Here is a 15,766-nt window from a genome sequence, read left to right on the forward strand (position 1 = left end):
CTAAAAAAGAGCCTAGTCTTACATATTCTTTTATTTTTCTTTTATTATTTTTTTTAAACCCTTACCTTCTGTCTTGAAGTCAATACTGTGTATGGCTCCAAGGCAGAAGAGTGGTAAGGGTAGGCAATGGGGGTCAAATGACTTGCCCAGGGTCACATAGCTGGGAAATGTCTGAGGCCAGATTTGAACCTAGGACCTCCCATCTCTAGGCCTGGTTCTCAATCCACTGAACTACCCAGCTGCCTCCTTACATATTCTTTTAACAACAACAACAACAATAATAAAAATTTTTTGAAATTTTGAAATTAATTTAGTTTTCCAGTGAAGTAGATAATGTAAGTTTTATATCCCCATTTTACAGATGAGACTGATTGAGATGAAACAAATTAGACAAGATTGTATAACTAGTAAGCATCAAAATGGGGATTTGAACTTAAGTCCTCTGATGAAGATACCTATGCCCTTTCTACTTAGCTTCTTTGAAGGATTACTTGAGTGTACTGTAGGATTCCTATCAGGCAACTGTGATATAAGAGATACTAAGCGATCATCAGAGCAAGGCAGGCCTGTATTGAAGTCTCACCTCTGACCCATCCTAGTTGGGTGTCCCTGGACAAGTCACTTGATTGCTAAGTGGTCCAGGCTATTTTAAAAAGCCATAAACTAGGGGGCAGCTGGGTAGCTCAGTGGAGTGAGAGTCAGGCCTAGAGATGGGAGGTCCTAGGTTCAAACCCGGCCTCAGCCACTTCCCAGCTGTGTGAGCCTGGGCAAGTCACTTGACCCCCATTGCCCACCCTTACCACTCTTCCACCTATGAGACAATACACCGAAGTACAAGGGTTTAAAAAAAAAAGCCATAAACTAAAGAGAAGGGGCTGATTTGCATCAGTAAATAGTGTTTCTCATCAGGAGCTGTCTCTACTCATGAAATTGCAGATGTGCTAAAAAAATGATGTCCCTAATCAGGTTTAGTTATATGTGACTCTTTTTGACCTCATGTAGGGTTTTCTTGGCAAAGATACTGATGTGGTTTGCCATTTACTTCTCCAACTCATTTTCAAATGAGGAAACTGAGGCCAACAGCATTAAGTGACATGCCTAGGGTCATACAGCTACCAAGTGTCTGAGGCCAGATTTTAACCCAGGTTCTCCTGAGCTCTATCCACTATGCCACCTTGCAACCCCTACTTTTGCAGTTTTTAAAAATGGAATTGGAAGTTTTCAATTGTGTCCCTGTCCAACTTCATCTTCTTTGGTTCAGTATATCGTGATATTTCAAAGGCTAATTTGTCTTGCATTGAATAGACTTTTCCTTTCTTTATTCCTGACCCCTTCCTCTGATCTTTGTTCTTTAGGAAACTCATCTGAATTATTTGATAAATTCATACTGCCTTTAGGACCTAGCAAAAGTCATTTGGGCTTCCTGGGCCTCAGTTCCCTCATCTGTAAAATTAGGTATTGGGTTAGATAAATCATCAAGTTCCTTTTAGTCCTAAATGTGATTATCCTCTGGTCCATTTTAGAGAATTTATCCATTTAATTGGAGGATCTAAGTGATCCATGTAGAGAATTATCTATGGAATTCTGCTTTTACCCCTTTGTCATTTTTTCATTTAGTACATAGGCCCATAGTCTTAGAGCAGAGACGGACTTCAGATGTCATTTAGTCCAATACCTTCATTTTACAGATGAAGAAACAAATGGATAATCATCCAGTTTTATTTATTTAGTCATTGAAAGAGCCTCAAATTGAACTCATTTCTTTTGATGCTGATTCTGGCACTCTACTATTTTAGAACAAAGACTCATGAAGATTTTGTAGAGATGAGAAAGTCGACATATATATCTATTTCTCCTCAGTTTGTTTAGTAATAAAATCATCTGTGATCTTTTCTATTCTTTTGTAGTCTTTCTCTCTTTGAGATATCTTTGAAAGTGGATCCCTGAGTGCCTTTAAAATTGTGTCATTTCCAGCATTGATGTATGTATGTATTTCTCTATCAGTCCCTCAGTTGCCCTTACTACTCACTTTCTTGAGTACCTCCTTCTGCTGCTCACCATATAATAAGATGTTGGAGTCCAGATTGGATTATTTTACTATTCCCATTAATGAGAATAGAAATAATGACAGATAGAGGCCAATTGACTCCTATTTGTTGCCCTCCTTTTTGTGTTTCGTCTCTAAGTGCTTTTGGAATGATCTAGCTTAGCTGGGTCCCATTTCAGATTCTGGGAACGAATTAATGAAATCAGTTGAAATTTTGATCATCTTACAATGATGTGTGCTAGAGGAAAGGAAAAGAAACAGATGATACTGAACCTCAGACCTGCATTCGGTATCCTCTGTCAGACCTGCATTTGGTATCCTGTCCCTAGCAGGGAACCTCACTGGTGATGTCCTCGCAATCTGTGTTCTGGGCTTCGTGTGTGTTTTTTATAATATGGACTAGTGTGTGGGTTGCTAGGAGTAATCCTGAGAAACAGTAATAGACTCTCAGAAAGTAGGAAGTTGACTAGTTCTGATTTTAGGACAGTGTACAATTTATGGACCAAAATTGATGGCGCTAGTTCTCCTTTACTTTAATTTCCAGGAGAAGAAGATTTTTCAGATTCCTTGGATGCATGCTGCACGACATGGGTGGGATGTTGAGAAAGATGCTCCTCTCTTTAGGAACTGGGCAATTCACACAGGTATGAAAACACCCTTTATTTTCTGGGGTGTGTGACCAGGGGGATGCTATGCTATGTTCCCCATTTTCCTTATAAATTACAAAACTATCTTGGATTTTGGTCTCATGCAAATATCTGTGAATAATACATTGATATCATCCCAGGCACCCCAAAGTTATACGGGGCATGGGCTTCATCACCCAGGAGTTACATTATTTAGCGCATAGAATTTGAGCTCACCTAGTGCCCTTGTAAAGTGACTTCAATTAATCTTCAGATAATCTCCAGTACTATAGTGCCCCGGTCACAGCCAACAGTTATGTTAGAAAGCTGGCCAATAAAGTTAAATTTAACTTGGATTAAAAAACAGAAAAATCAGAAATTTCCCACATTTGTACTCCTGATTGGTAATGATCCCAGGGCAGTCATATGTAGGCAGCTAGGTGGTATAGTTGATAGAATGCCAGATTTGAAGTCGGGAAAGCCTGAATTCAAATCCCGCCCCAGACACTTACTAGCAGTGTGACCCTGGACAAGTCAGTCACCTCTCATCCTCAGTTTCCTCATATGTAAAATGGTACCTACCTCACAGGGTTGTTGTGAGGATCTAGCAAAATTGGCTTTGCCAACCTTAAAGCTCACTCTTACTAAGGAACTAATCTTTGTCTGTGTTTCTTTTCCCCCTCTGCTACCATGTTAGGAAAGCATCAACCTGGAGTAGATAAACCGGATCCCAAAACATGGAAGGCGAATTTTCGATGTGCTATGAACTCCTTGCCTGATATTGAAGAAGTGAAAGATAAAAGTATAAAGAAAGGAAACAATGCCTTCAGGGTCTATAGGATGCTGCCTTTATCTGAAAGACCTTCTAAGAAAGGTAGAGAAAACTGTTCAGTGATTCACAGGGGACCCCTTAACTTCCCCCCCACCCCAACATCAGCACATTCCAAAGCTTCCTTCTGTAGCCACTCCACATAGAGAATGCTTCTGCTCCTAACTCAGAGATGTAAAATCACCTTCACTCAATCTGCCTTGGTATAGATGAAAGATTTTGTTTGGTCAGTTAAGAACTCTCAAACCTATTCAGCAGAAGGGGAATGTTTGTACTTGCATCCTTCTTGGATTATAATAAAATTACCTTTTGTCACTACAGGAAAGAAAACAAAGACAGATAAAGAAGACAAAGTTAAGCACATTAAGGTAATTTGGGGTTATTCAAACTATCAGAACAATGTGACAGTCTTTTTAATGAGCCTGCTTCATGAAAACAAGTAACTTCAATGTCTATAGTGCATTTGTTCACGAGTCAGGAAGTGTGGGTTCACTTCCTGGTCCTAGATCACAGATGAATCATTTTCTCTTGCTGAGGCTCAATTTTCCTCATTTTTAAAATGGACATCCTAATGTTTGTACTACCAGGATCATAGGATCGAGTGCTTTGTAAACCTCAAAGTCACATAAAAACATAACATCTGTAGATAACTGTAGATCTGAATATATATACACACATTCCTTGCTTTACTGAAAATGACTTTAGGTAATTTTGGATTTAATAATAAACTTTTTTTTTTTCTAAGTCCTGACCTTCTCTCTTAGAGTAGATCCTGAGTATCGGTTCCAAAGCAGAAAAGCGGTGAGGGCTATGCAATTGGGGTTAAGTGACTTGCCCAGTGTCACAGCTAGGAAGTGTCAGAGGCCAGATTTGAACCCAGCATCTCCCATCTCCAGACCTGGCTCTCTGTCCACTGAGTCATCTAGCTGCCCCTTATAATAAACCCTTTTCAGCCATTCACTGTATCCCCAACCCAAATTTCTGAATTTGGAAGTCCTTTGCCTCCCTATGATCTTTCCCACTGCCACCAACAGGAATGATGTTATGACTATAACAACCCATTTCTTTCTGATGATGACTAATATATCTCCGGACCCACAGAGAGCATTTGCAGTATTGATAGCCCTGATATCATAATCAACCAATTAATTAATTAACCAATCAATTAATTAATTAAATCATTAGGCTAAAAAGAAATTGCAAGCCTAAGCACTGACTTATCCATTGCTTGTATATTTTTAGATTTGATGTTTTTCTAGTAGTCACGTACCCCTGAAAAATCCTGTGATGAGTTCAGTGTCTAAGCAAAGATGATACTTTTTAGCTGTAAATCTTATAACTAGCAGGGGCCATCGAATGTAATTAATTTTACAGATAGGGACACTGAAGCCCAGAGAAATCTTTTAATTTGTTCTAAATTATACTCTTGGGGGCTGAGCTTGGCTAGATCTCCTGATTCTTAGTTCAATGGGTTTTTTTGTGTCCCCTCCCCACTTTAGAATGCTTTGGGGGAAAAAAGTGCTTTAAAAAATGTTTTTTTTTTTTTTTTTAATGAGCGTAGGGAACCTCATAAGTATAGGGAAGGAACTTCTAGTGATGCCCTCTCCCACTGCACATTCCTATGCCCTCACAAGTTACAGTCCTTTGGGAGTTTCTTGGAGGACACATGACCACCCTGTGTCAAGGACAAAATTAGAACTCAGGACTTCCTCTCAAGACAACTTTGAATCCCCCATACTGCCACTCCTCTCTTAGGGAGCTTTAAAAACCTATATAGGTAGGGGCAGCTGGGTAGCTCAGTGGAGTGAGAGTCAGGCCTAGAGACAGGAGGTCCTAGGTTCAAACCCGGCCTCAGCCACTTCCCAGCTGTGTGACCCTGGGCAAGTCACTTGACCCCCATTGCCCACCCTTACCAATCTTCCACCTATGAGACAATATACCGAAGTCCAAGGGTTTAAAAAAAAACAAAACCTGTATAGGTATTATGAAGTAAAAATATTTGGAAAGAGGCCAGTTTTACTGATGGAAAGAAATGGGGGAAAATCATCCTGGCTTTGAAATTAAAGGTCTTAAAAGGCACTGGAGTTTAGTTTAAAAAAATACACACACACACACACACACACACACACACACAAAACTACTAAAATTGTGCTATCTTTATAATAGTAAAAAAAAAAATATAGAGGGAAAGTGATGAGGCAAGATAAACATTCTGCCCAGGGTTTCCAGTATTATAATATTGTTTTACATTTAGTATATTTTTAAAAACACTTCCCTTCTGTCTTAGAATCAGTTCCAGGTATCAGTTCCAAGGCAGAAGAATGGTAAAGGCTAGGCAATTGGGGTTTTAAGAGTCATATGGCTAGGAAGTATCTGAATTCAGATTTGAACCTAGGACCTCCCCCCCACCCCCCAACTCAAGGCCTGGCTCTCTAACCACTGGGCCACCTAGCTGTCCTCACATTTAATATTTACTTCTTATTTAGTTTTCTATGATCTTATCAATATTTCATTAGTTTTTATTTTTACCATAAAATTATCATTTTTCTACAAACCAGCTTTTTTTGGGATGTAGGGGCCCCAATGTATGCTTCCCTCCCACTGAAATGAAATTCTGATTTTTATAATTGAACATATAAATTTTATAAATGTATACCCAGTGTATATTTTTTCCTTTTGGAATGAGACTCTGATTTTATACATATATACACACATATTATAAATATACATTCAATGTATATTTTTACTATTGAAATGGAGATGATTTTATAAATATAAATAAATACATGTATACACACATATATATATATATACAAATATACATATGTATATTTGTATATATATAATGTTTACAGTTAAAAAAACCAGAGTTTCATTTCAATGAAGACAAATATATATTGGGTATATATTTATTTAAAAAAATGTATATGTAATCCTAGTGTACATTTTTCCCTGTTGAAAGGAAACTGAATTTATAAATAGAAATAAAATAAGCGTATGTATATACACAACCATGTACACTTTATAAATATGTACCTAGTGCTTTTATCCCATTGAAATGAAACTCAATTTTATTTTGGAAAAGTTATATTTGCTTAACTGTCCTTTTACAATGAACTCTGCTGTAACACATTGTTTCCATTAATTGAATTCCATTCATTAAGTATTTATTAAGCAGCTACTTACTTCCTGCAGGGTGGCTGCTATCTTCAAAGAGCATTAAGCAAAGGATTGCTATGATGAATAGATACTACAAATGGACAGACTTTGCGTATTTCCTTTTGTCCTCGTTAGTGGCCAAGTTACAATGGTGTTTTGGAAGTGGTCATGATGACTTGGAATGACCGATGAGTGTTTAGAGCTAGAAGAGACCTCTTTAGTACAAATCTCCCATTTTACAGATGAGAAAGCTGAGGCATAGACCAGTTAAGTAATTCATCTAAGGTGATGCAGATTTAAAAAAAAAAAAAAAAAAAAGCAGGGCCTTAATTCAAACTCGGATGGACACCAAATCCAGTGCTTTTCCCACTGTACCACACAGTCTCTCCAGGAGGAGCTGAAAATTAGATATGTATAATAATTGAGGTAGAGAAAGCAAAGCCCCTTCTGTCATTATGGTGAAGGTTTTGTGTGAGAGTCATCCAGACCTGAGCTGGTGGCCCTCTTATTTTTGGCTAAGATATTACAAAATTCCTGTGTAACAGAGGAAATCCAGCCACTCCCGAATGCTTACGGTAATGATATTTGACTTGTGTGCATCTCTACTCTGTTTTTCAGAATCTTGGTTCCCAAGTTGTCTAAAGTTTTAAATGAAAGTGGGATAACTAATCCTCCTGCTCTCTATTAAAATACTTAAGCAGATGGAGTACTTTGCCAATATTAAAGCACCAGCTAATTGTGACGTATTATTTTGGGGAGGGAAAAGGAGTTTTTGTCTAGTATGAGTTGAAGAGAACAAGAGAAGCTGCTCCTGGAGCAGACTCTACCTGGCCTCTGCAGGGTGGCTCATAGGAGGTAATTAGCAGACACTCAGCACCTCTGGGCCAAACTTCAGAATTTTGTCTGGTTCACTGATCACTCACTATTTGGGTCACTCAAACAGTTTTCCCTTTTCACATAATGTAACCTCAGTAACCTGTCGTTGAGACTGACTCAGGCTTTGTCTTTTCAGTAAGTAAGGAGAGGCACTGAGCAAGACTAGAAGCAGCTTTGGCATTTTCCAGCACTATAATAATTTAATAAACGTGTAGTGGAGGGCTTGCAGGACATTTAGCACAGTGCTAGACTCCATCATGAGTAGGAGCACCAGACTTGGAGATAGGAAGATCTGAGTTCAAATCCAGCCTTGGACACTTTCTAGCTGTGTGACAACGGGCGAATCACTTAACCTCTTTCAGCCTCAGTTTCTTCTTCTGTAAAATATGGGTAATAATAGAACAGGGTGGATAACACATAAAGCATTTTTTGAACTTTAAATTGCTATGTAAATGTTCACCAGTCTCTTGTAATGAGATCTAAGGCATGGTCTTAGTCTTGAAAAGAGCTTGCATTTTAGTTGGCAAATCAAGATGGTGGTCAGTACAACACAGCAGAGTGTGGTTTAAATAAAATGAACTTTAAATGTGAACTCAAGGTGGCAAATTTGATCTTAGAGTTATCACTGAGATTTGGTGCTCATCATTTATTCAAAACAAATTCAGAAATCTGAGAGTAGTGGCTTACTAGAGAAATCACTGGAGTAAACATTTTTTAAAAGACACAAAAATATGAATGTCCTGGGAGTTGTGTGCCATTCCATCATCCAAATGGAGATCTGTCATCAGAGGTGTTGTGAAGGGATGACTACTTTGGGAGAAACTAGCCTTGAGAATTTCTCAGGCCCCTTCTGATTCTTAGGTTCTTCACCTGGATGAAATAAGAAGCCACTGAAAGTTTTTGAACAGAAATATATTTAAGGTCTTTTAGTCCTATGGTAGTATGTAGGACAGATTGGAGGAGAAAGATTAGTTTCTGAGAAACCTGCTGAAAAGCCATCAAGCAATTATTTTATCAACAAGAATTTATTAATCACTTATTATTTATTAATGAAATTATTTAATACATTTATTAGCAAAATTAATCAATGCCTTTATTAAGAAAATTAGTTAATACAATTGTTAATGTTTAATTTATTGATCATTTATTAATAAATCAGATTAATGTGACAGGCACTATGAGAGGCAGTGGGATGACAAATAAAAAGAATGAATCTATCCCTTCTGTTGAGGAATTTGCATTCTAACAGGGGAGAGAAATACATAAAAATCTCTAAGTATGTACAAAATAAATATAAAGCAAAGAAATACTAACTTATTTGGTATAAGGCAGTAGTTTGAGAAGGAAAACAAGAGCAGTTGGAGGGGATTGGGAAAGACTATGCTTGAGCTGAGTTCTGAAGGAAAGAAGGGTTTCTAGGAGGCAGGGTCAAGGAGGGAGCACATTCTAGGCATCGTGGATGGCCAGAGCAGAGACATCAAGGTGGAGAATGAAGTGTTTATTGTGTGTGACAACTAGAGATAAGTTTGCCTGAATCATCATTTGATTGTGAAAAGATGGTTTAGGTATGTTGAGTTTGAGGTGAGGCTAATTAGCCAGTTGTAAATAACCAGGAAGAAGGCAGCCGTGGTGAATCATTGTTTGTGTTCTCAGTGGGTGGGGAGGAGATATAGAGAGGGAGAAAATTTAGAAATGAAAATTTTTAAAAATGAAAGTGAATTAAAAAGAAATCAAATTTGGAAGAAAGTAATAGGAGAGAGAGAATTTGAGTAGAAATGGGAGTTGAAGCCATAAGAGCACATAAGATCTTCAAAGTGGTTTCCACATTTCTTGCTTTACTTCATCAAGTGTATTTCACATAGATTTGATGGGTATCAGGTATATAAAGTATACTTATATATTTATAAGTACATAAAATATATATTTAAATTTCTATCATATAGATATATTTCAGATAGGCTGGACAGGTTTTTAATATGTAAAATATACATATTTTTTATAATTATGTAAATCTATTGATATATATTTTGCCACATATAAATATTCAGATAGATTGGACTGGTATTAACACTCCCATTTTACATATGAGAAGGCTGAGGCTCAGACCCTAAGTAGTGTGCCAAAGGTCATGGAGCTGAACAGGAACTATAGCTTAGGTTGCTTGATCACTGGCTCTGTTCTCTTTGAATTTAATTCCCAAAATATTTCTTTAGAATATGTTGCCTGCAAAGCACCATGCCAAGCATGTCGGATACAAAGACAAAAATGAGTCAGCCTCTCTCTCTCTCTCTCTCTCTCTTTCTCTCTCTCTCTCTCTCTCTCTTTCTCTCTCTCTGTGGGCTGTGCAGCCTTCGAGAAAATGTACCATGTATACAGATATATAAACATAAAGTCATTTGGGCAGATGATGTTCATGACTATGGTCAACCTCTTCCTGTTAGATTATGTTGCCTTTCCAGATTTATGACTCTGCTTTTCCTTCCTCTTTCCTTCTTTTCTCTTTTTCTCTTTCATGTTTCTTCCCCTTTCCCCATTGCCTTAAGTGACAGTATAAACAACAGAAAACACTTTCTAAATCCTTCTAATGGCTCTTTTTTTTTTTTTTTTTTTTTTTTTTTTTTGCCCAAACTGGCCTTATCTTTGGTCTTCACATGCTTCTTCCTTGGTCTCCATGACTTTGCACTAGCTAACCTCCATGCCTGGAATACACTTGTATCCTCATCCCTGCCTCCAAGCAGCCTTTCTTCCCTTCAAGACTCAGCTCTATCATCACTTGCTGCATCTGGATCTCCCTTACTGTTCTTGCTTTCTTTTCTAAACTACTACCTTGGATTGAATGGCTTTGTATTAATTTTTCTTTATCTTTTTCCTTGTCTTCCCCCATCAGAATGTAAGCTCTTGAGAGTAAGAGTTTTTACATTAGATTCTTCCTCTTCTCTTTCTTTCCTCCCCCCTCATTCTCCCCTCTATAGGCTTCCCCTCCTTTCTCTTCTCCCATTTTCTCCCTTTCTATGTCTCCCCTCATCTCTCCTTTCTCTCCCTCTTTTCTCCTCGTGTTCTTCTCATCTCCTTCTCTGTCTTCTTCTCTTGTACAATTCTCATATTTTAGTTTCCTGAAATTAGTAGTGTTAAATCAAAATGATTATACATGCAAAAGTGTAAATATTTTCACACAATTTGTGAAAAATAAATTGTGCCCTTTTCAGCCAGTACTTCTTGAGTCTTATGTTGGGGGTAGATTCAACTCCTAGTTAGCCGTAAGCTCATGAGCCAGTTGTTCAGAATTTGTTTTAACAACTTAATTCATTCTCAACTTATGCTCATCTCTACCTTGGAAAAAAAATAGATACTGAAAACAAGCAAACATCTGTCTTACCCTCAGGGAACCGATGGACGTTTCCATCATAAGCAGTTTCAAAACACAAATCCCACTTTCAGCTGTTCTTTTCAGAATTTGTTCCATCATACTTTTTCTTATGTGTTAAACTATTGCTATAGTGTAGGGAAACCCAACAAATTTACCTGAAGGAACAGCTTTTGAACCAACCCTTCTGAAAACCAAATAACAACCCAGGATGGACTTTCCCCATCCTTGTATACTTGATTAAATCAAGTATTAATAGCATTAAACAAGAAAAATGACAGCTTCCTCATCATTCACAAAAGAAGTCTTCCTTTTAGGCTATGTCATCACACAGGATGTGACTGAATTTTCAGAGGTCAGGCCAGTAGAGCACAGAATTTGGCAGGCCCTCTTCTAGCTGGAAAATCTCAAGAGCAGACAAGCCGATGTGCTTCCCACTGAAGGATCAGCATAACTAAATTTCTAAAAGACTGGCTCATCACCAGAAAGTAGACTTTCAAGGGGTGGATTATTTGGTCCTAGCAACTCACCATGATGTCTTCTGAAGTATGGAGGGGTTATGATGTGAGTAGGCAGAAGGAGTAACCATACAAATGAAATCACAAGCCCTTTAGAATTACTGACCTCATTTTAAATACAGTGCTCAAGGGACAGCCCCAGTCTTAATAAGTTAAAGCACATGTGAGGCATTTTTATAAGATCTTGTGGCATTGGGATTTCTGGGCTTGATTCCCTTGCTCCAAGACTACTTTGAAGAATGATTTGGCTAAAAAGAATCTGGCCTATGTTATATTTCCCAGGCACTTAGGGGAACATGCCAAACTTATCAAACCATCAGAGATGACCTCAGAGATTAGCAAGTTCTGTCCCAGAGAAATAATCCAACATTTAGTCTAGTTTCTTTTTCTTAGATCATAAAGAGAGAGAGAGAAAGATAGGGCTTTTTCTTAGAATGAGGTTACATACATTATGGCATGTCATCAGCAGTGCAGGGTAATAGAGTACTGGACTTGAGAGTCTGAAGTCCTGAATTTGAATCTTGATTCTACTGCTGCCAACCCAATTTCCAGTCCAATGAGCATTTATGAAGCACCTACTATGTGTTACATACTGAACTAAGCACTGGAATTCTCCTCTAGTTAGTTTCTTTATCTGTAAAATGGGAATAACACTTCTTTTACTTTGCACATCATGGGATTATTGTAAGAAGTGAAAACCTTGTTAGCATTAAAAGTATTATATGATTGTAACTTAATATACTAGGGACTGCAGTTCAAGAGAGTGAAAAAGACTGAGAGTTAGAAAATGTAGGTCTATACTTATTTAGCTGGATGACCTGCATAAATAGCCGAGTCTTTCTCAGTTCCCCATCTATAAATCAGTAATAGTAATAACAATAATAAACAGGGCTAGTAGGTCACCAAAGACCTCCAAAGCAGAAGCCAGGTTTTCTTAGTCTAAAATGGTGGTCAGTGAACTAGATGGTAGTGAGGAAATCAATTCTTATGACTGCTTTCCAAAGGGTACCCCAAGAAGAAACATCCCACCTCCTAGGACAATTTTTTGGGGAAAAGTATGCTCTAAACCATATTAACCTCAAGGAGCTATGGTTGTTAGTCTATTTTAGAATTAAAGATAACTTGAATTGCTAGGGGCATTCCTCAGAGTCCTTATGACTTACGTATTTCTGCTTAGACGGACAGTTCTTAACTTCAGAAGCTGATTTTTCCCCTGTGAGTGGATCAGAGGCACTAATGTAATTTCACAGTTTGAACATGAATGAGGAAAGTGAGAAAGTTAGCCATGTCCTCACTCAGGCCCATCAAAGCCAAACTGATTCACTGAGTCGAGGAACAGCATCAAGTGGGGCAACCCAAACCTAACATTAAAGAAATCCGGCAGAGATTAGAACTTGAGCTAAAAAAATGGGGTGGTGGAGAGAGGAAAGAAGTGTTCTCAACTCTTTTTTTTCCCCTTTTTTCTTCCTAGCAAGAACCAGTTGAGTCGTCTTTTGGGCTTAGTAATGGAATAAGTGAGCTTTCTCCTGAATTCGCGGTCCTGACTTCAACTATAAAAAGCGAAGTGGATAGCACGATAAACATCATAGGTAAAATGATTTTGACATTGCATTTTTACACACGTAATAAGCAAGCCTGGACAGTGCATTCATCTGGCCCCAAAGTGGAGGGATCTGACTTTGGGAAATAAGAGGCTCTTCCCCAGGTCAAACATTTCCATTTCCTTCTACCCATACTCATATACCATGCTTTGTTATTTTTTTTAAACCCTTACCTTCTGTCTTGGTATCAATTCTAATTTAAGTCCTTCCTAAAACATGGTGGCCAAAACCGAACACAATATACCATATATATGGACTGAATAGGGCAGATTAATGTCAGTCGTGCACATTTATATAATTCTTCAAGATTTCAGCACTTCATTCAGAGTTCACATATTCTTATCTCCATTTTAAAATTAAGAATCTTGAGGTTCGGAGAATTTTCATGACTTATACAATGTCCCACAGATAGAGTAAGCGTCAAGAGACAGTACTCAAACCATGTCACCAGAGAAGCTATCCTTGATGGCATTTTGTGTAGGTACCAGTTCAATTTTACTTATTGAGAATAAGAGAAAGAGTAGAATATTCCTATTTGGCCCTATATCACTTATTCATTATGTGACAAGCAAAGAGTCAAGCATTTTGATCATTTTATAGGTGGAAAAATTGAGACAGAGCTGTTGGGTTGTGACAGATAACCTGGGCTGGTAAGTCATGGAAGACCAACAAAGCAGAAATCAAATTTCCTTAATTCAAATTGGTGGTCACTTAACTAGATGGTAGTGAGAAAGTCAGTTCTTGTGACTGCACCTCGTGAAGAAATACCTTGGTCCATCTCTATGGAACAATTTAAAATCTAGAGTTGGAGGAAATTTCAGCAACAATTTAGCCTAAGGCGGCTGGTGGCACAATGGACAGACTGCTTAGCCTGAATTCAGGAAGATCTGAGTTCAGATTTGGCCTTTACATCTGGTTATGTGACTGTGGGCAAGTTGCTTTACTTCTGTTTACCTCAGTTTCCTCAACTGTAAAATGGGGTTAGTAAAGATACCTTGTCTTACATGGTTGTTGTGAAGATCAAATGGGATTTTGTGTGTGTGTGTGTGTGTGTGTATAGAGCCCTCAATACAGTATTGGGGTGGGCAGCTGGGTGGCTCAGTGGACTGAGAGCCAGGCCTACAGATGGGTGGTCCTGGGTTTAAATCTGGACTCAGATACTTCCTAGCTGTGGGCAAGTCACTTAACCCCCATTGCCTAGCCCTTATTGCTCTTCTGCCTTAGAACCAATACACAGTATTGATTCTAAGACGGAAGGTAAGGATTTAAAAAAAAATACAGTATCTGGCATGTAGTAGGAACTCTATGAATACTATTCCTTTCCATGAGGTCTGACTTTCTCTTTTTATCCAACTGAGAGATATATTTTCATTTCTCCTGTAGGGTGGGTAAATTCCTCAAGGAGTAGGCAGGTGGTGATTGTTATGAGATAACTGGGAGGAATGATAACATTTACATACTGCTTTGTGAGGCAGGCAGTGTAAGTTATTAACTCCATTTCAAGGCTCAGAGAGGCCTCCTCTCCACATAGATAAAGTGACACAACAGTGATAGAGACCAGATTTGAACCCAGATATCCTAATTTTAAGTCTCATCCCATGACAACATGCATTTTCTCAGTAAGTGGTCAGAAACAGAATTTGTTGGGCATGGCCTTACACTTTTCTCCCTCGTTACTTTGGGAGGATGGGGGTGGGGGGGGAGTCAATCCCTGATGGAGTGAATTTTGGCCCTGTAGATGGTGTGTGATTTTCCTTGATTTTCTTTTTCCTTTAAGGTAAGGATGATTCCCCCTTACATTTCTGATTAAGAGATTCCTCAACAGCTCTGCATGTCGTGATCTGCCTCTTGCCTTCCATCTCCTTTGTTCTAGCATTATCCTTCTGACCATTGAGTTCATCCAGTGTTGCTTAAGTGCCTTTTTGCCCCTTTCATTAAAGCAAGCTCTCTCCCAAATCTGGGCACATGCCTTTGAAGAGCTTGGCACACATTGGATTGTTTTCCAAAATTATTTCACTATTCACAAAGTGAATTCCATCTCAGACAAAACCCCTAAGCAGAAGGCAGACTTGTATGTGAGTTTGCTTCTTGCATATCAGCTCTCCAAAAGGAAACTTTACTATAAAGTTGATTGTTCCAGGAAGGGTCTATTTTGTGTGTATCTCTGTACTCCTGGCACCAGAGTAATACCTCGCACAAAAGGCAAGTTAATAATAAATGCTTCTTGTTGGGTGAATGAAGGATTGACATAAATAGCAGAATTCATATGGCAGAATTAATGAACCATTCCCAACTTCTGTGGCAAAGATACAGGAAGAATGTGGCTACCAGTTTCACTTTAGGGGTCAACTGACTGTAATGCAGATAACAAGTTTCAGTATTGAGTTGGGCTGTCTCTTGTCTCATCTTTGGGTCATTTAAGGCTGTTAATACTCTAAGATAAAATGTTAGCTCCTTGAGAGAAAGGCTTCTCTTGCTGTGGGTCTCTGTCTCTGTCTCTGTCTCTCTCTCTCTGACTCCCTTTCTCCCTCTCTATATTTCCTTTTTTTTTGCTGTTTCCTGCCTCTTTTTATCTCCATCTATCTATTTGTCTTCTTCTCTATCTTTTTCTCTCTGCCTTTATCCTTACTCTCTCTTTTTCTTCCACTCTCTTTTTCCATCTCTCCCTGTCTCTCTGACTTTTGTTGTATCTTGGTCTTTGTTTCTCTCTCTCTCTCTCTCTCTCTCTCTCTCTCTCTCTCTCTCT

At 38.4% G+C, this 15,766-nt stretch overlaps 1 protein-coding gene across 1 annotated transcript in view; it reads left to right on the forward strand.

The window, feature by feature from the left end:
• The first annotated feature begins 2,595 nt into the window (after positions 1-2,595).
• IRF2 (interferon regulatory factor 2) overlaps positions 2,596-15,766 on the forward strand; it is a 47,580-nt gene continuing 34,409 nt past the window's right edge. Inside the window, exons 1-4 of the mRNA XM_044682323.1 lie at positions 2,596-2,691; positions 3,371-3,547; positions 3,824-3,870; positions 12,891-13,008. Coding sequence (XP_044538258.1) covers positions 2,619-2,691; positions 3,371-3,547; positions 3,824-3,870; positions 12,891-13,008 — 415 coding nt within the window. The 5' untranslated portion in view covers positions 2,596-2,618. The remainder of the gene's footprint in view (positions 2,692-3,370; positions 3,548-3,823; positions 3,871-12,890; positions 13,009-15,766) is intronic.

The sequence above is a fragment of the Gracilinanus agilis genome, chromosome 6, assembly GCF_016433145.1.
Source record: "Gracilinanus agilis isolate LMUSP501 chromosome 6, AgileGrace, whole genome shotgun sequence".
In the NCBI taxonomy this organism is placed as follows: domain Eukaryota; kingdom Metazoa; phylum Chordata; class Mammalia; order Didelphimorphia; family Didelphidae; genus Gracilinanus; species Gracilinanus agilis.